This window comes from Pseudoliparis swirei, chromosome 1, assembly GCF_029220125.1.
Source record: "Pseudoliparis swirei isolate HS2019 ecotype Mariana Trench chromosome 1, NWPU_hadal_v1, whole genome shotgun sequence".
Classification (NCBI taxonomy): domain Eukaryota; kingdom Metazoa; phylum Chordata; class Actinopteri; order Perciformes; family Liparidae; genus Pseudoliparis; species Pseudoliparis swirei.
In genome coordinates, this window is record NC_079388.1 from 11,783,375 (window position 1) to 11,803,450 (window position 20,076).

The 20,076-nt window shown below is 38.8% G+C and overlaps 1 protein-coding gene across 1 annotated transcript in view; it reads right to left on the reverse strand.

Annotated features, from left to right (window-relative positions):
* The window catches only part of calcr (calcitonin receptor), a 47,145-nt gene that overhangs the window by 13,618 nt on the left and 13,451 nt on the right, over positions 1 to 20,076 (reverse strand). The window contains 12 exon segments of the mRNA XM_056418586.1: positions 531 to 657; positions 2,863 to 2,954; positions 3,851 to 3,963; positions 4,164 to 4,274; positions 4,359 to 4,524; positions 5,059 to 5,171; positions 5,399 to 5,509; positions 5,626 to 5,698; positions 6,280 to 6,392; positions 8,467 to 8,574; positions 8,883 to 9,030; positions 10,750 to 10,817. Of these exon segments, the coding sequence (XP_056274561.1) occupies positions 531 to 657; positions 2,863 to 2,954; positions 3,851 to 3,963; positions 4,164 to 4,274; positions 4,359 to 4,524; positions 5,059 to 5,171; positions 5,399 to 5,509; positions 5,626 to 5,698; positions 6,280 to 6,392; positions 8,467 to 8,574; positions 8,883 to 9,030; positions 10,750 to 10,794 (1,320 nt within the window). The 5' untranslated portion in view covers positions 10,795 to 10,817.

Sequence of the window (20,076 nt, forward strand, 5' to 3'; positions counted from 1 at the left end):
ACAGTAAATAGCTCTTAGCCTACCAATCTCCTACAATGTTAGTTTATAGCAGAAACATATACTCTGGGAACACAGGGATGAACCCATTTTTTTTTAGCAATGCTCGCATCTGACTGTGATGTCAGTTCACCACTTTGGTCCAGACTGAAATATCTCTACACATATTGTATGACAACATATTATGAAGACAGGAATGTATGATTTGTAATGCTATTACAATCACTTCTCTTGTGCCATTAGCAGGTAGCCTACGCGGGATTATGAGCTAATACCTGCAAAACTATGGATATTCCAGTCAGCCTCCACTGTACTATATGTTTTGTGCTAATTAGCAAATACCAGCATGCTAACATCTAATATGCAGGTAAACATACCTGCTGAACACAAGCATGGTAGCATTGATGTTGTGAGCATGTTTGCTTTTAGCTAGTCAAATAGACTGGGCTTCTTGGTCTTGTTTCTCCGAAATGAAAGTATGTATGTCAGTGCTAATAGTAACATTTTGGTAGATACTCGACAGAGGTACTCACCGGGTTTCTGCCCACCACTTTAGGATTATTGACCACTGCTTCTAGGTAGATGATGGTGAGTGCTGAATTGAGCACATAGGAGCAGAACAGGTTCTTATGCAGGGTGATCCTTTGGCAGCTCAGACTCCTGTGTGAAGAGCGATGCCATGTTTGACTTTGATACATACCAGGACATGATGTGATAAATCAAAAAAAGACAATCTACAAATTGGGAATATATTCTTTTCTGACACACAAAAAACTAAATCGGACAAAAACTTGGTACAACTAATGAAATATCCAGGAAAAAAAGTTACTGGCAGAATAATCGCTTGACGATGTTGTTAAATATTTGTCCAGTCTGTAAAATATTGTATATATCAACAATAAATCAATTATATATAATGATTGATTGATTGATGATCATCACAGAATAATTTGTTGCTGCCTTTAAATGCGATACGACATTTATCGAACATGCCAGAAACGCTGTTAACTAATGCCTAATGGATCCCAAGGGCGCTTCTCATTACCTTATAGCACAATGACATGCTTGACATTCAAAGTGAACATATTTATTGGAATTAAAATGGTCAAGTCATTAATATCCAGTAGCTTTATTGTTGGTACTGATTAAATAATGTTTTTTCTAATTTCAGTGTAGCAATCAAATGTTCTGTAGCTCAGAACGCCCTCTGCAGTTTAGGGAGGTATATCCTTGTATTGTTCATGGACATCGTTATCATTGTTGAGCCATAACAAAACCCACACTCAGGATTGATACATTTCCTCAAGCCAGGAGAAAACAGCTTATACATCTTCACATTTTCACTGATTTATTCAGAGGCAGACAGAGAAGAGTTTAGTTTTAGCTCCAGACATAAAAGGAAATGCAGGAGCTGCCGAATGTTTATATATTCAGGGTTTTATCTCAAATGTAATGTCAAAACACAGGTTGAACCTAATGGCAGCGTTTTCGGACCGTCACAGGTCCTTACATCTTCAGCGTCGCTCAACCAAGTTGTTTTTTCCACGGCAAACTGGAGTCTTTTTATCTGTGAATCCTGACAGTGTTGACGTTGAGTTGTAAATAACATTACTGCGGCTGTACACCATCGCATACCACTGTAATCTTCACATCTGGATCCTATAATACAACATAAGCCTCCAATATTTCAAGCGTTTTAGCAATAACTAGGTCATTGTTCAAAAGAAACAAAATATAAAAGATTTTCTGAGCCAATAACTTTGTTACTTTATTGAGATCTTAATTGTTGGGACTTTAAACTTGATGAGTTGTACTCCTGCTGAGTTTCAGTGTAGCCGATTTAAGAGTTTGACTCAGCGGGTCATGAGGCTTTGCAATAATGCACCTGCTCTAAACATGGATGTTAGATTTAAGAGTGTGAATAAAACTATGCAACAAACTGAGGCTCTCGAGCATGATCGGTTTTGGATAACAGCTGTGTTGCAGGCCAAAACTCTTCACCATGTCACATTTTACAACTGCAGCGTTCATGGACAACCGTGCCAACAAAGACACTTTTCCAAATATTGTTACCGAACATAAACCTAATTTTCCCCCTTGGCTTCATATTCAGGTTTCTTCACAGATATCTGTAGAACTAACGGAATTACTGCATCATTAAAAACAATGCTTCCTTCCTTCCTTCCTTTTCTCACTTCCAAATGTCACAACCATTAACTGAATAGCACACCCTTCTTCCCTTGTTGAACTGTTTTAGAGTTTAATTTTATCAGAAGTATCTCCTTTAATTGTGCACCTTTCCTTTCCTTTGGGATTAAGCGGCTCATCGGGATGAGCAGCCGTAATGAGCGATGCGCTCAGGTGCAGGTTTGTGACAAAAGCACAGCAGCAACACTTTTAATGGACGTCACAGCTCCAGTTTTGAATCCTAAATATCCATGAAACATATGTGCAGCACAAGGAAACCAAGTTTGCATGAAATTAGCAACACTTAAGTTCTGTATAAATTACAGTCGGTGAAACAGTATAACTATTTTCAAATGGATAGTTTGCACCAATTTGTGACTGAAGCTTAGATGTTAATTATGGTCTTAATACTGTTTTCAGTTGTACTTTATTACAGTTTTATTAATTTCATTAATTTGGAAGAGTTTTAGATCATGTTACTTGACCCTGAACAGCTCTACAAGTATATTAACAATGACGTCATGACTGACTAAAAAGCTATCACTGATTAATCATCCCAGAATTATGAATCAGCTTTCATCTTGCTACAACCGTCCTGAATATATATCACATTCATTGCAATGTGCATCATCGAACCAGGCCCTGTATTTGCAGCTAAATTACCAATGAAGCCATTACCTGAAGGAGAAGAAGATGGCCAGAGAGATTAACAGGGAGGCTATGGATAAAGCGTGACCCACAATTGCCATGTAAAACAGGATGTACGCTGACTGTAAAAACAAACAAGATGGAGAAAACATGTTGCATTACAACTTGGAAGAATAAGTCCATGAGATGTAACTTGTTGTATTTTGTGAAACATCACCATGTTGGGTCAACTCTCAATAGGGACACAATCAATAAACCATAATCAGCTGTTGGTGACAGTGAAATGAGATCACAAAGACTCAGTTGTGTTTAACCCCAAAGAAATTTGGCAGACGATTACAAAGGATACAACTACACACATGGTTTCACATCTCATTTAAGAGCTAAAGCAGTGGACAGTTTGGCTTATTTCTCTTTGGGATCATACGGCCGGGGCTGTTTATTCTAGAAATTTCCTGAAGCTGGGAGGCTGAGTGAGCAAAGATGAAGTTTCTGTGATGACAGATGGAGCGGCTGACCATCTATTCATGACCTCTGGCATCACAGCTGAAAGGTGCAAAGTTGTTGGTTAAAATACTGGAACGTAAAACAAATAATGATGATGAGTCTAAAGGTAATGATTACATAACACACACGATTAATTGAGTAATTGCACATCAGTGTGTCTCTGATGTCCCTTCTAGCAAAACAATGGTTTTTCTGTGGGAGACTCCGATGCCAGGTCTGTGTTTTATGATAACTATATAGCTGCATGAGCAGAGGGCTTACGAGTTGCTTTCCAGCTCTTATCTGGAGAGCTCAGGATATGTAAATAATGCGTTTCTGGAAAACAATGCCTGTTAATGATTCTGTGCCGTACAATATTTATGGGCAACTTCGTCAGACTGCATACAGTATTTGCAGTTTCCACATTTTCTCCCAGCTGCCTTATGCTCCAAATACCCGAGGACTCCATGCAGAAAAGATAATGTTGAGTCATCACATTGCAACGACTCAGTATTAATCTGAGATAAATTACCTTCAACTTTGCCTTCGTGTTTTCGTTGCAGAGTGTGTAGTTGGACCAAGTCCTGTTGGTATCCGGGTGACGGAACCACTGCCCGTCCTCTCCACAGTACTTAGCAGCTTTTTCTGAAAGTAAAAATTCATTAATAAATGTTTTCACATTCATCCCGTTGTGTCCAAGCATTCAGGTTCTGTTGGCCTTGGTGATTCATTCATTCTCAAAGCAGTTACTATTTTATAGTTTTTGAAAAACTGTCAACAAAAAGGGATTCATCTTGCATTAGCAGACCTTTAAAAACGTGAAACTCTGGAGTCTTGCTGCTCACCTGTGGGGTCAAAGTCAAGAAAATAATTGGGGCAGTTTTGAGAGGTGTAGGTTCCCGCTGGAGTGTCGTCCCAGCACAGCCAGCCGTCCCAGTTACGACTGCAGTGCATCCCTGCAACACCAACATAGCAACAGGGAGTTTTACATTGTGTGACGAGAAGTAGCCATGATGAGCCTCAGCAGAACATATCTCTACCTGATTTGTTATACGGTGCAGCCCGGTTAATTTTCTCGAAGCATTTGTACTGGCTGTCAAGGATTTTCTTTCTCTCAATTTCCTGTTGTTCAGTTTTAACCACGGGGCCGACTGTGGCCTCGCCAGCGGACTCTACATCGGTGTGTCCTGAGAGCTGCGTGGCTGTCTTCATTTGAGTGACACACACACACACACAAAATTATGATCAGTCAGGATCGAGCAAAAAATCACACAATTGAAGACATTTTACTTTTAGCTCCAAGAATATACTTGTCCATATATCTATTTGGTTCACAGTGACATAAAAAAACAAATAAACTATGTGAGTGCTAATTCTGCTAATCACATTCTACTGATATTGCCCTTTTCGCTTGTCAATCACTATTTTATTAATTGAACTCCTCACAGTTAAATAACTTTCAATGACAGATAATATGAATGCAATTATTATTTACACAAAAGACAATGCAGTATGTTTTCAGCCTGAGCCTTTTTCGCTCCTGAGGAGTATTTGCACTTTAAGTATGGTAACCCTGTGAAAGAACTAGGTACTATATATCTTTATACTACATTTGTATGATTTTGTAACCAACTTGCAGAAAACCACGGCGGTATTGGCAAGCTTAATTACCAAGAATCCTAATCTGTGCAATAAATCCTGGATGCATAATAATTATGATAGTATATCAGGAGACATTACCTTCACCCTCTCCTTCGTGTTGACAGCACAGAGTGTATAATTAGTCCAAGTCGTATTGCTCCTTGGTTGGTGAAACCACTGCCCGTCTTCCCCACAGTACTTAGTGGCCTTTTCTAAAAGGTACAATTATGTAATAAATATACTGTATGTTACAAATTCTATGAATTCATACCACTCAATAAGTCTGTCTAGCTGTGTTCCCATTATATTTACTAATCATTCCTCACAGCAACTTTATAGTAAATCTTTTCCAAAAACAGGACAAAATGGTCTGAAAAGATTATCAAGCTATCAGCAGACGTTTAAAACAAAAGCAAAGTTATTGAGACAAACTGCTCACCGGTGGGTTCAAAGTCCAAAAGATAATCTGGACAATTTTGGGAGGTGAAGGTTCCCGCTGGAGTGTCGTCCCAGCACAGCCAACCATCCCAGCTACGACTGCAGTGCAGCTCTGCAACGTCAACAAAGCCACAAAAACACAAATGTTAAGTGGCCTCTTGGTCAGACCACAAGCCTCCTCTCAAACAGAGTAACGCAGTACGGTAGTTACATTAAATGGTTCAGTACCTGATTTGTTAGAAGGTGGGTCTCGAATAATTTTTTGGAGGCACGTGTATTCGATCTCAAGCATTTTCAGTTTCTGCAACAAAAAATAATTATATATATATATATATACAGACAAAATGAGAATTAACCAAAATTGGACTTAATTCCTGATCAACAATAATCTCTTGTGGCCAGAGCTGCAGCTAAAACTGTTTGGACAAATGATGCTCCAGTCATCGTTTCGATTCGGGGAGAGATGGACTGCGTTAGTGTAATGATCCAATAATATCTCAGTGGGGAGACGATGGTATCATTATAATGGATTATTTCAAGAGGAAATAGCATTTAATGAATTTTATTTTTCACAATTAGTATGCCATCATATGTCTCTCACTTTCGAAACTACTTTCTTGATGCAATGTCGTATCCTAAAACTACTTTGTACCATAATAATGGATATGAATATGACTGCTCCCATTACATGCCTTCAGAACAAACTTTACCATGACCTGTATATTGTGTATTTACTGTACTACTGCTTTGTGTGTGGTTGAAAGGCTAATCATTAATCATTATCCTGTATATGGTCTGAGCATTGTGAACCATCTACTACTGCAGAGTAAATCTGTATAATAGATACACAATCTAAAGTTTATTTCATCAACAATACTTTACCCTCAGTCTCTTCTCATGGGTGGTGGCGCAGAGAGTATAGTTGGTCCAAATCATTTTAGACTCTGGGTGGTAAAACCACTCACCATCTTCTTCACAGTACTTGGTCGCCTTTTCTGGAAAGAACAATTATGTGATTTAAGTTACTTTAAATACAGTCAAAACAGGATTACAGGGGAATTCGAAATGTGAGGGTAAATATTTGGTCGCTTTCTCTGGAAAGAATAACAATAATAACATGGAATTATTTTACAGAAGTTTGACAACAGAATAATTCATCATCGGTTATCCTGAAAGCTCCATATATTAAATTACTTATTGGCACATTATTGCTTCTGTTTTAGGTTCTATGTTCTATGTTCTTTAGTCCGTTCTTATTTTTCAGCATCATTCAAACACAAATATTGCAACATGAATCTTAGCGATACTAAACAACTGTGATTAATTTAATTTGGAACACATCATCAAACATGTCAAGCAGAAAATACCCTCTTTGGAGAAATCTTAGATGTTGGGCTTAGTACACAAGTACTGCAGATACATGACTGGGCTAAGAATGCGATCATATTTGTCCTGACAACAGCATCTGCAGCCTGACTGCCTAGTTTTCTCCGACAGATCATCAACTGTTCGGCATTCTCCTTGAAGCCTCATGTCAGCAGCATCCGCTTTCAAATAAGGAGCCATAAGGGGACTCCTTACATCATATGCAGTTTGGGAATATTCTTTATGAGCCCTGTATGACAAAAACACCTTCCCTCTCTTCCCATGCATGTTCTCTCTCCTCATCCATCTCTCTGACTTTGACTCTTCTGTGTTTTGTTGTTGTAAGCCTTCTTCTGTTTGCTTTGCTTTTACCCTTCAGTCCATCTATGCTGAGGTTAGTTTGCTAGTATGCTGAAAAAAACAATGCTAACAGACTGAGGTTGCAGGTGAAATGTTTACCATGTTCACAATCTTAATTTAGTATATTACACACGTAATACAGCTGAGACTGATGAGGATGTCAGTAGTTCTGTATAGGTACTTGATCATACACCAAAATAATAAACAACTTGACATTTATCCCAAAACCCAAAATGCACAACCTGGTGGCACTACAGAAAAAGCCAAGATCATCAAATGTGTTACATCTTCTGAAACCGTGATTGCCGATGATTGCCTGAACAAAATGTGGTGCCAATCCATCCTGTAGGTATTAAGGTATTTCACTGAGAAGTGAAAATGTTATTAAGATTAGGGATAGGGGAGAGGGATCCTCCTCTGTTGCTCTCCTGAAGGTTTCTTCCCTTTTTTCCCTGTGAAAGGGCTTTTGGGGAGTTTTTCCTGATCCGATGTGAGGTCCTGGGACAGGGATGTCTATGTGTACAGATTGTAAAGCCCTCGAACAAAAATCACTACAGCCGAGAAATTGGTAGGTTATTGGTAGGTTTTATAATGATTGATCACACAATCTTCCCTTAAATTAGGATATATACACTTACAGCTCAACATAAATCTCTATCTGCTTTAAACATGATGCATCAAATGCAATTACATGATGCAATTTAGTTGGATACACTTGTATTAAGGAATTGGCCATGTATAGCAAATGGCTATATACTCTGACTATTAGATTTAGTGCTTTTTGAGGGAGCAGAACGAATCTAAAGAATCAGAAGCAGCAACACAATTTCTACTTCCAGAACTAAATCCTCTACGCATGTGGAAATTACATCTTATTTAAATCAACATTACCAAAAATATAAGGAGGAGGTTGGGGTGGTAGATCAAGAGAGTAATAATGAATAGATTTTATTCTAAATTACTAGTCAGCTGGTAGCATGTATAAAGCATGTATACAACAGCTAATGTCAACTTAGTTTAATTACATTTAAAAAACATATTATATTATCTTACTGTCTCCATGACAGTACCTGCAGTTCTTGCATTATGAGTTGCTACAATCTCAAAAATATCTCTCACCTGACTGTTATACATCAAATACAAAATAAAATCCTCCCCGCTTCCTGAAGCCCAATGCTGTGTCAGTGGGCCTTTTTTTTAAAATACAGTCAGCCCCATGACCTTTGACCTCCATTACAAACTGAAGATTGAACTGCTTTCTGTATCGCCTGCTCTGCACTGGAATTAAAAACTTCATGGAGCTTGTCATTGTGTATATGTGTAAGAATGGCTCATCTTTCTTACGAGTCGGGTCCAGGTGAGGGTGATTTGGACAGTTTTGTGTTACAGATGTCCCAGCTGGTGTCTCATCCCAGCACAATAAGCCATCCCATATGCGTCTACAGAAGGTGCCTTGGAAAGAAAAAGGAGGAAATTGTAAAGCCTATTCTGTGTTACAACAAACACCCATTTTTCTGACTTCAGTTTTTTATGTCACGTAAGTGTACATCAGAGTAACATAAGTTACCAACAGCTTAAGCTTCCATCACTCCAACAGCTGAGTTGAAGCCCTGCTGTCAACACTAGCATTACCTTGAACGAGAATATCAAATGCATTCTGCTCCCAATGCACCAGCTTACAACACCATTACGCCTGTGATACTCTGCCAAAGGTAATCCATTTGGTCTTAAGGAGCCTGAAAATGAGGCGGGCCTCTCACCGGTTCTGTTATCTTGGTGGTCTCTGTGGGACAGCTCAAGACATTTATATTGATCGTTGCTCGGCATCTGGCCATGTCCATCTGTCATGCTATGTCCAGGCCTGAGTGATGGATCTGAGATTGACTCTGCGCCTCCCACCACTGTGCGCTGTGGAGACAACATGACATAAGAAGTGAGAGAAAGGGGGATGAAAACATGTTCGTACTGACTTGGAATACAGTACGGAGAGGAGACAGGGAGCTGGTGGTTTCTGCTCTGATCGACATTTCGGTGAGAGATAAAGCATAAATATTAACTTGGTTGATGATTGTATCGAAATTTGCATTACTTCACAGTTTCATCATGCTTAGATAAAGACACGCACATGTAAGAGAAAAGAGGAAGACGAATAAGCATGCAGAGCTGATCTAATGAGGATTTCACTCTGCTTTGAAATTCTAGTCACTCACTGACTGTTAAGCAGCCAATTTCCTCCAAATGAATGTTATCTCTGCTGTATTGTTTGTATTGGTATTGTTGTGTGACTTATCTCGCCCATTTTTTGGGATACAACTTTAGCCTCTTAGAGTGTCAGGCTCATGCACTTGCATTTAATGAATCATTTAAAGGATGTTAATTCGTTTCCTGTGATATTCTCACCACCAGCTTTATCATTATTGAGATTTAAACTTCCTATCATCGTCTCTTTGATAAAAAATACCATTCTTACCTGTCTGATAAACTCTTGCAAAAGGCAAAACATTGTAAAAAAAAAACTGTGTGAGTATGCCGATGTCCCATGTAGCAGTTTAGCAGCCGTACATATGATGTCACTCCAAACATTGAAGTAAATGACGTCATACATACGACCACTAGGCCACCACCAATATCAACAGATAAGAAAAAAGATGTTGCGGCTTCTTCTCGCCGACTAAAATTCATTCATCTTCTGGAATTAATGACAAGATCACTCAAGAAAGAAAGCACAGATGCATAAAGGTGAACAGTGTAGATACAACAGGTTTAAACAATTTGACATGATACTGTTCTGGACCTCAAAGTCAAGTGTGATGCTTAACAGTAAAGGCAATTGAGACTTCCATTAACTTCCACGCTGAAGAATAGTGGAGCAACCGTTTTTGATTTCATAAAATACCTCTATTCTGTTATTTTTAAGGCGAGCTGGAAGTCCATGAAAGCTTAATTATAACCCCTTCTTCTGACAAATCAGCATATCCTAAATGACAGAATATGTGTGAGAAAAAGATGTAAGATATCACATTTGTGTTTGCATCTTTCACTGATTGCAACATCGCTAAAAGCGTATTCATGTGGAGCACACGATGAAGTTGACTCAACCCTTCAAGCTGATTTGAAATCAGATGATAGATAACACTTAATATTTGGTTGGCTCTCCAAATGCTGAATATTATTGCATGACTAAGTATAATTGTATATGTTGTTGCACAAAATGATAAACAGGGCATAATAAATACCTGCAAAAGCTTTATCCAAACCAAGTTTAAATGCAAGCAAAATGCCAAACAATGTAGACTGTACATGATTTGCAGAAAAGGATTAGATATAGTAAGAACATGCAGGAATGGGCAGTCATGGATCACGTACTCTCTTTTGAGTCATCCAGTTTATAATGAACAAGCTGAGCTAACTATAGACTATAATTATCAATTATAAATGGTGAGTGAAAATGTAATCATGAGATTATTTTCTGAGAAGAAAAACCCACTCGACCCCATCATATTCCATGTCCCTCTAATGAAAATGCAATTTTATGTTGAAACACACATGTGCGGCATACATAATGGGTAAAAATATAATGGAAAGTTGACTTTACAGCATTCGTTGAATAAAAAAAAAAAAGCTTACCACCAGGAGAATCCAAAGGATCCAACATGAGCCTGGTAACTTCATATCTTCTTCTCACAGGAATATCTCTAGAGAGAGAGAAGAGAACAACACGTTAAAACTAACAGAAAACAAATTGTAAACCGTAAAAGTGGCCGAACAAACCGATGGCGGTTTCAAATCAGGATTATGGCCTCAAGAGAAAATAGGAGTCATTAATCTGAAATGCAAAACACTGCAACAAAGGCGTTGCAGTTCATGGTGTTTCACTTGCTTCCTCTATCTATGTATTTGTGTGTTTGTGTCTGAGTGACAGAGATAAATTGTACCCTTCAAAAAGTGCAACAATCTCACAGGAGAGTAACGTTATATTGTGTGAGCAAGAGGAGGAAGAAAAAACACGATCAGACAAAAATAGTTGATGCTCATTAATCATCTTGTGCTGAGCTCCTGCAGGACGGCAGCAGCGATTTGCCAGTTTAGTAACCGAGTGCATGTGAGATAAAAAAAATATTTTCTTTGGCCTTCAGAGTCCCTGACGCCCATCACTCCGCAGTTTAAACAGTTAGAACCACCTACTGGTGTCTACACCCCGCAGCGGCCCAGGGGGCAGACTTAAAACAGATAAACATCCACGAGCAAGTAGAAATCACTGTGAAAGGATTGATAGCATTTGTTTTGGCTGTCAGACACACACTGATGTGGCGGGCTATTTAACATTAGGATGACAAATACATCTGGCTATAAATCTGCCAAGAATTTAAGTCTCGGAGTGATGATCTCTGACCCCTTAAATTTATCTCAAATTTCTCATTTCTAATCGGGAGTAATTATGTAATGGCAGCCCGAGTTATCCCTCTTTCTTAAATCCATCCTCAGAATAAGACCACTTCTAATTATCTGTCCCAGGCCTAGATATAGGCCTAACATCTGCTTCATTATGCATACAATAGAGTAGAGATAAACATATTAAACTATTAATCTGTCACTCATTTGATTTAGAACATTTATTAAATGTTTATGTAATTTTTTGGGGTGGAGAATACATGGTTCTTGCTTCTAAATTGATAATCTTTGTAATATGTGATAGGAAACTGATTATATAGAACCAAAAGAGCAATCTAATGTTGACATTTTTTAAATTGTATAGACCTACGAATATTCGAGGAATCAATCGGCAGATTTAATAATAATATGAAAATAACATTCTTATTTTCTTTTGTTTGTTGCAGCAAAACAATATAAAACTGAAAATATATTTTTTACAGCTGGTAGTGATTATATTTCCAGAACAAAATGTATCGATAGATGAATTGTTTCAGCTAAAATATATATATATATATATATATTGAATTTTATTGCCTATCATCGTAAACCTCATCCTCAGCCTGAATCCCAAACTCTGTCTATTCAATCATTTTCAGCCTGTTCCTAAACACCGCTCAATATTTCCAGTAAAAGAAAAGAAGATACAATATACACATGTGAATCCAGCATGCTGGAAAGCTCATTGAAGAACACAGCGGCAGACCGCCTTTTATCTCTGCTGTGAAAAGAAATCCACAAGGAATACAAAGAAACACACAAACACCAATTTAAGACAAAGGGGAACACAGGAGGAAGAGAATGGATCCCAAAATGGTCTCTAGGAAGAGAGGATCTATAAAAAACACCATCATGCCAAGGCAGAGAATTCACACCAGTCAATTATCAGCTAATCGCCTCTGGGATTGCAGCAGCATGTGATTTGTGATTTATCTAAAAGTGTTATTCTCTGATAACAATAACTTCAATATGTCAGTTGAGAGATTTCATCACTAACTGTTAAGACAGGGAGGACTAACATGTACAAAGTTTCTACACCAAAGTCAAAAAAAGCACTGGCCCTTTGTTAACACTCAATAGCGTAATATCTTAGGAAGTGCACTTTTTCTCTTTCTTGTTGAGAAGATTGACATCACTCTAATGTACATGTTAAGCTATAGCCAGCAGATGACTAGCTTAGTTTAGCATAACGACTGGAAACAGGTAGAAACAGCAATCCAGACTCCTTCCAAAAGTTCTTAAAAGACATCTCAGCTGTCTGTGCGGTTAGTTGGGGTAGTAACTGTATCTGAGACGCCAAATAATCTGAGGGATATTTCAACAATATAACACTCTCAGTCCATCAATAATGCATTTGCCCCAAAACATTTTAACTTTTGAATATCTCTGCTGCACATGTGATACGTTTATTTTAAGTCTGTATTTGACGAACAAGTTTGGCTTCTTTCTACTGTGTATTTCTATCGTACCCATTAGCTCTTCATCCATCTCTAAACATAGCCCCCAGAGCCGTTAGGTCCAATGTGATATGATCTGCAAGGCTTGAAGCATGTGTAGAACATTTAAGAGACGAAAGCCCCCATAAAGGGAGGCCAGGGAAAGCACTCTAATGGGATGAGTGTACAGTACGTCGTCTACATGCAGAGCACTCGATCCTCTCCAGGATGCTGCTCATCATCAAGTCTCCTGGAGACCAAGTGAGAAGTCGACCAGTTGAAATGGGCATTTGAGAGAATCTGCTTAGATTCTTCCCCACTTTGAAAATACAGACACGTTATTCTTGTGGTCACTGTCCGGAAAGTAAAGCAACCGTAGAAGGAATGTGAGGACTGATGTGGTCGAAGGTTTGACTCTTGAGTTTGTGCACGTGAACAGACATTGCTTTACTTTGAAAAGGGACTTTTTCATGAAGTTTTATACTTGTCAAAGTTACGCAATGAATGTGCGGCTGCATTCAAACTCTACTCGTATATTCCACAAATAATCTGCCTTCGTTAAATCTATTCTCTTTGTTTGTCAAGCCCAATAATAACCTTTCAAAACTCAAGTCTAATAAAAAAGACTTTTTTACCTTCATTCGGAGGAAGTTAGAATGATTTTTTAAAATTATTGTACATTGGATGATGGAAGACATTTATTTTATTGTTCCCAGGCATTCTATAAAAATTTAATAAAGGTGTCCTGAATATACTGATGTTACTCGTTTTGCCACATGTTTTGAGAGAGGAGACGCTCTCCCCCTTTTCCCTTTGCCCTCTTTTTTTACTTTCCTCCTCAGTTTCTCCCTCATCCTCTCTTCTCTCTCTCATTTAGTCAACAGAGGGCACAGATCAGTTCTGACATCACGAGTGATGGAGAATGTAGCAGCTCAATCCCCCCCACCCCTCCACCCCGCCTCAGACGTCTCACCACTTTGAAGCCCATCACTCAGTCTGAAGGCAGCAGCCACACCAACAGGATTTGGCGTCCCATTCCCCGGGCCACGACAAATGAGCTGTACTACAATGCAAGCTTGTGTGGGTTAGTTTGACGAATAGAGAGATTGTGGTCTTGTCTAAAATGGAAAATACTTTCACTGATATTGAAGGACTCCTAAACACTATACTGCTTACTCAAACAAAGATTTCACAACTCTACAACACATCCATTGTCACATGTTAACTCTGAGGTCTCTGTGGCCTTCTTTACATACACACAGTGAAGGAATATGTATAAAGAGGCATGTTGCAAACAAAACAATCTTATAATAAGTGGGAGTATGGATACCTGAAAATGAAAGGTATGTTCTGTAGGCTAGTAAATGCAGTTTTGAGGTATATGTGCTAAAATATGATATCGAAATAGCACCAGAAAATGTACCCCAAAAATCGAATTAGTTCAACCTTTCGTGGATTTTGGTTCCAAATATGAAGAAATGTGCTCAAGTCGTTACCGAGACGTCGCGTTCACAAGAATGAGAATACAGGAGATCACAGTGACCTCTGATCTTCAAATTGTAAGTAGTCCATCATTGGTGGATGTTTTTGCCAAGTTTTGAAGAAATTCCCTGCAAGCGGTTCTGAGACATCGTGTCACGAGAATCGACCTGACGGATAGACGCACAACCGGAAAACATCCTGCCTCCTGCCACGGCATAAAAAGAGACCCATTGTGATGAAGTACCACACAAAGGAGTAAGACTCTTACATTGCCAAGCTCACGATCCGCCTGTTTTAACACTCTGCTCCGGGTCTCTTGTCGGCCCGAGCGAGCATATTTCAGTTTGAGTCGAGCTCGTTTGAGGTGAAACAGGTAAACGGGGAAATGGGTGAAAGCTCCGCAGTTTCGTGTCTTTTGGTTTTGTCATGCATCTAAAAATATACTGACTGCCAGTCTCTCCAATTAAGGTACAAAATAACAAGCTTGCATTATTTGTCGAGCATGTATCCCCCTCCCCATCCTCACTCACATCACACTCTGCATTCTCATTTCCTCTCGGGCCTCTTTTCTTTTTCACTTCCATATATCTTCTGCTCTTTAAATCTATGTCCCCTCTCACCTTGTTTCTCGATCTTTCTTTCTCTCTCTCTCCCCATCCCCCATCCCCCTGTCTTCGCTCCAACTCCCCCTCCCACCTCCCTTCTTTCTCCTCCTTCGTTGTCCCCCTTTTAAAAGCTCTGCCCTCCCTCCCTCTCCAGTCGTCTCTTTCTCAACTTTTCCGGCTAAAGTTTTAAAGCTTTTTATCTGACTCTGGGCAGATTCATCAGCTAGCACATCCTTTAGAACAGGTTTCCATTATGGTGACACATCCTATTTTCAACTCATCCGTCTGTACTCCAGAGTCATAGTCCTCCTATTCCCTGTTGTATCTACAGTGACACCGAACTGCAAAAACGGGATTAAAACAATTGGTATGGTCTTTCAGTGGATTGGATATATCACTTTAACTAACCCTGAGTTTGGGATGTAAAGATGCTGTTACCAGTGAAACATTTAGATTTAAAGTTTAACTCACTAACTGTCCATTGTTGATGTGAGCTGTGCTTCAAGTTAGGGACTGGCCCCTCCTCTGAGGGCCGTGATCCTGACACAGGGTTCTTCTGCAGCTCACAGGAAGTATGATACAACTGATTTGGTGAAAGAAAAAGTATGTTTATTTTTTTTAACAAAAAATATACACACAACACAGTAAGGGACTGTGTGAAATGTATTGAGTTAAACCTTAAATTGTATTTATTTTAAAAGGAAAGACCAACCACAGTGTTTAGAGTAGTATTTTATTTGGATCTTCTCCTTGATGAGAAATAAATGCAATACCCCTCCACTAATATATAAAAGAAATGTAATATTTTTTTATTAAATAGTTTTATTTTTAGGTAAAACAATTAGTCGACTTGGAAAAAAAATCCAGATCTGAGAAAAAATGTACCTAGAACTTTCCAGCTGTCCTAAAATGTTGTCAATTTATTCGGAGAACCTAATAATCTCTCCAGCTACAGGCCCACGCTGGTAATAATACACGTTTAGAAAAAGTGTCAACTTCACACAAATGTTCCACATCTTTACGAATCAAGGCTATCTAAGACTTTTCTTTTTTATTTCACTGAATGTTGAATTGCTGAAGCGCTTCAGTTTTAACTTTTATATGGCCGCTCAGTCAATTAGTTGGCAATGACTTAGCACTTAAACAAAACAAACCCCCAATTTCCAACAGTCAATGTTGTTGTTGTCTAATAGTCTTTTAGCTCAAAACCACGGCAGTGAATTGATTACTTGTGACTACAATGAGGCTCCCTGCAGTAAAGGATTGCTGGAGCCTGATTTACAGTCTTAGTATCCCAAAAACTCCAAGAATGTGTGAATGGGGCAGGGATGTCTATGTGTACAGATTGTAAAGCACTCCGAGACAAATTTGTAATTTGTGAAATTGGGCTATACAAATAAACTGAATTGAATTGAATTGAATGGTTGACCAGCCGAGGACCAAAGACATTTTGACAGGGAAATTCATCTCCATGATGAGTAAACAAATTAAGATGCATCTGAGTACACAAAGCATTCATAGTCTGGATTGATTGGACCGTTATCTCCTCCAGCGTAATGTGATTCATCTTTAGGGTGTGAGCATATTTAATTGTAAATACAAACGTGTTTAAATTTTAAACAATGAAGAGACTCAAGTGAAATCAATCAGCAGCTCCCACACCTTTTATTAAAAGGTCTGCCTTTGAAGAGAGATTCAGTGCATTAACTCACTCAGCTGTCATAAGAAGCCTGTCCTGGGCTCTGTGTAAACACTTGATCTATACCGGCTCTCTATTGCCACGACAGCCCACACACTTCCTCCGCTCGACGTGAAAGAAACCGAACGGGCAGACAGGGGAGGGACGGGGAACCCGGACAGCAAGACTCTGGTGGAAATCATCTCGTCTTCGTCTCGACTTCATCCAGATACATTCACCTCATTATTCTTCTTGCTAGCATGGACTCCTTTCAATTACTTAAAAACATATGTCATATTTAAATTAGTGTTACTCAGCATTTGCCAGGCAGACTGATGGAAGCCGTCTGACTGTTTCCTTCTCTCCACTCATGACTACATGGAACCGGTCGAACTCTAACAGCTAATAATTCAACTGCAGTTAACAGCCTTATTTGTGCCCATGCATCTTAGGATAACTCTTTTTTTATTTTACCGTTAGAAAACATCACAAAGTGAACATGCTTTTTCCATTTCTGTAACATCCCTAAATTACTCTAAATTGGGCATTACAGTTATTTTGGCAAACTGTCTGGAACGTGTCTGGAAAAGTTGTATATTATATATTGCCTGCCATAAATAAAATATGGTGTGCATCTCTCTTATTCTGTGCTGTATGACTTCTAAAGCATAACAAATTATTGAAATACAGCCCCTGTTAAATTCTAAGAAACAAGAAAACGTAGGACAAAAAACAATGAGCAGCAGATCCGAAGCCAGCAGAGATTCACGGGCTTGATCATGGAAACTGATTGGTCAATAATCCAAACAAAAAGGTCAGCTTTAACCCCCAAAAATTATACAACATTTAATTTTTTAGAAATAGAACACGAGTAGATTCATTACATTCCCATTCATCAGGTTGGTTTCCACTTTCCACTCTGCATCACGTCCGTCTGCCAGCTGCTAAAGGACGCTGCGTGAGAGCTCTGAGACGGGACCCAAACAGAAAATAGCCCTAAAAACAAAATAATGCCCAGACAGATAATAAAGAAAACTGTGAGGAACTGCAATCTGATGATCATTTCTGAGGATTCATCACAGACAAGTAGTCCTGCTCTCCATTGTTGCTTCAAAAAATAGTGATAAAAGCTGCTTCAAATTGAGCTGTAATACATGAAGTCAGCAGTTATATCGCGGACAGGGAAGTTCTCACCGCATTCAATTACAGGCTTCAAAGGCATCCGAGCAGGACATGCTCCCTTTATGATCTGCTATTCCCAAACTTCCTCCACCCCTCATTCCTACTTATCTTTCTCTGTCTATTGTTCTGCTCCTCTCCATCTGTCTCTCAAGGTCACACTCATGGTGGCCTTTGCTTTAACCTGCAGAGGGACCACCAGGACTCTTAAGCCAAATAATCCAGATTGTTCCCCATTAGTTTCAGACCAATTTACAGCTGAACCAACTGACTGTTTGACCCGAGCCATTGTTTGACTGGCTATTGTTTATTGACACAAGCTTTTTCTGTTCTCAAATGGGATGAAGTAAAAGTCTTTGCCCCATGAAAAAAGAAAAGGTTGATGAAGTGTATATAACAATAGGGCAATTGAAATATAATGAAAACTTCATGCAACAAATGTTGAATCCCAGAAATCCATCTCTAGTCGGCGTTGGAGAATAAAACGTAAAGAAACACTCCACAGATTTTACACATGGATTCAGTTTACTCCTCTGCCTGGTGGTGTCACCAGTTCTCTCTGCGGAGGTTTGATATGTTCATAGAAGTTGGCGTTTAGGAAATGTATTGTTTATCGGAGCCTGATCCATACTATAAACCTAGTAGCGTCAAAATACTTTTCTATGTGTCATCTGTTGCAGGCCTGCATCTAATGAATCATTTTATAATTGAGTAATTTACCTTTTGTTTTGTTTGTAAAATATAAATTTCCAGACCCTTCCTTTCAAATTGCTTGTTTTGATCAACCAAAAGTCAAAGTTCCTCACATCTGAGAAGTTTGATCAAACACATGTTTGCATCTTTGCTTGAGAAGTAAATATCACAAAAATGTTTTGATATTTTGTTGTGATCAACTAATCAATTAATAATACCAATACAACTATGTGACAGAGCCTAAAAAATAGACTTTATATATATACATTTTTATTATTATTAAATATATCATTTACTCTGCAGCTTTTGTTGAGAATCAATCTCCACCCCAAAAAAATCTAAATCATTTCACAACTGTGTCTGACTTAATACTTTGAAGCTCATCTGCACATTGGTGCTGTTGTTTCCACTAATTCACTTCTTTCAACCAAAAACGTTTTGGAAAAGCGTGTTTCTACTCTTGCTGTTTGTGCTGTTTGGCTTCATAATCACCTCCATCGATTTTTCCAGAGCAGCAAATCTGCCAATGAACATAACTATATCATTAAAGATAATACCCAGCAGATGTTAAACAGTGTCAGCCGTGCAACAAATACTGGTGTGATTGCTGCTTTCTAAACTTCAGCTGATTTGCATACAGGTGATTAATTCTAGCTCTTGTCATCCCGAGGGTCGCCTGTGAGATGATGTTTGGCTAAAGACCTAGTTTCATGGTAATAGTATCACTCTGTAGTCTATTGAGGAACTTTCGGACATTTGGAAACACTGCACAATGAAGTCTTCGTTTTTTGTTTCACATCCTCATTTAACAATAACCAATCTTGAGGACAACTGTTCCTTTCACGACAATGTCCATCTGCGTTAACAAGGTTTCATTTCTTCCATACTTTCCAAATCTGAAGCGGTCAGAATGTATAAACAATTGTCCTGCACTGTTAAAATGCAAATCTAAAGAGCATTAATGTAAATGTCACGCTACATAGTTTAAATGATCGTTCACATTCCCAGACAGTAAACATAACAGCATTTCCAATCAGCACAGAGGCCATTCAGCTGTGTTGTCAGGTTTATTGAATAAATGCACTCAGAATAATCTCCCGAATAACATTTTCTCCTCCTGATACCGGTGAACAAAGGAGTCTGTTTATTCTGTGGCGACTGTGGGTCAGTGGTTAGCAGGTCCGTCTTTCAATCAGGGGGTTGGAGGTTCAATCCCCGCCCTAGTCGATGTGTCCTTGAGCAAGACACTTAACCCTTGTGTTGCCTTCGGGTCATTTTGACCCGATTCAATATTTACCCTCCTGTCGCCTTCGGGTCAATTTGACCCGATTCAATGTTTAATGTCGGTGTTCTTTCGGGAGTCAACAAACAAACATAAAGTACCTCACACTTAAACTTGGAAAACAATATTAATTCTAATAATTTTCTGGAGATTTTAATAGCTGGGGTC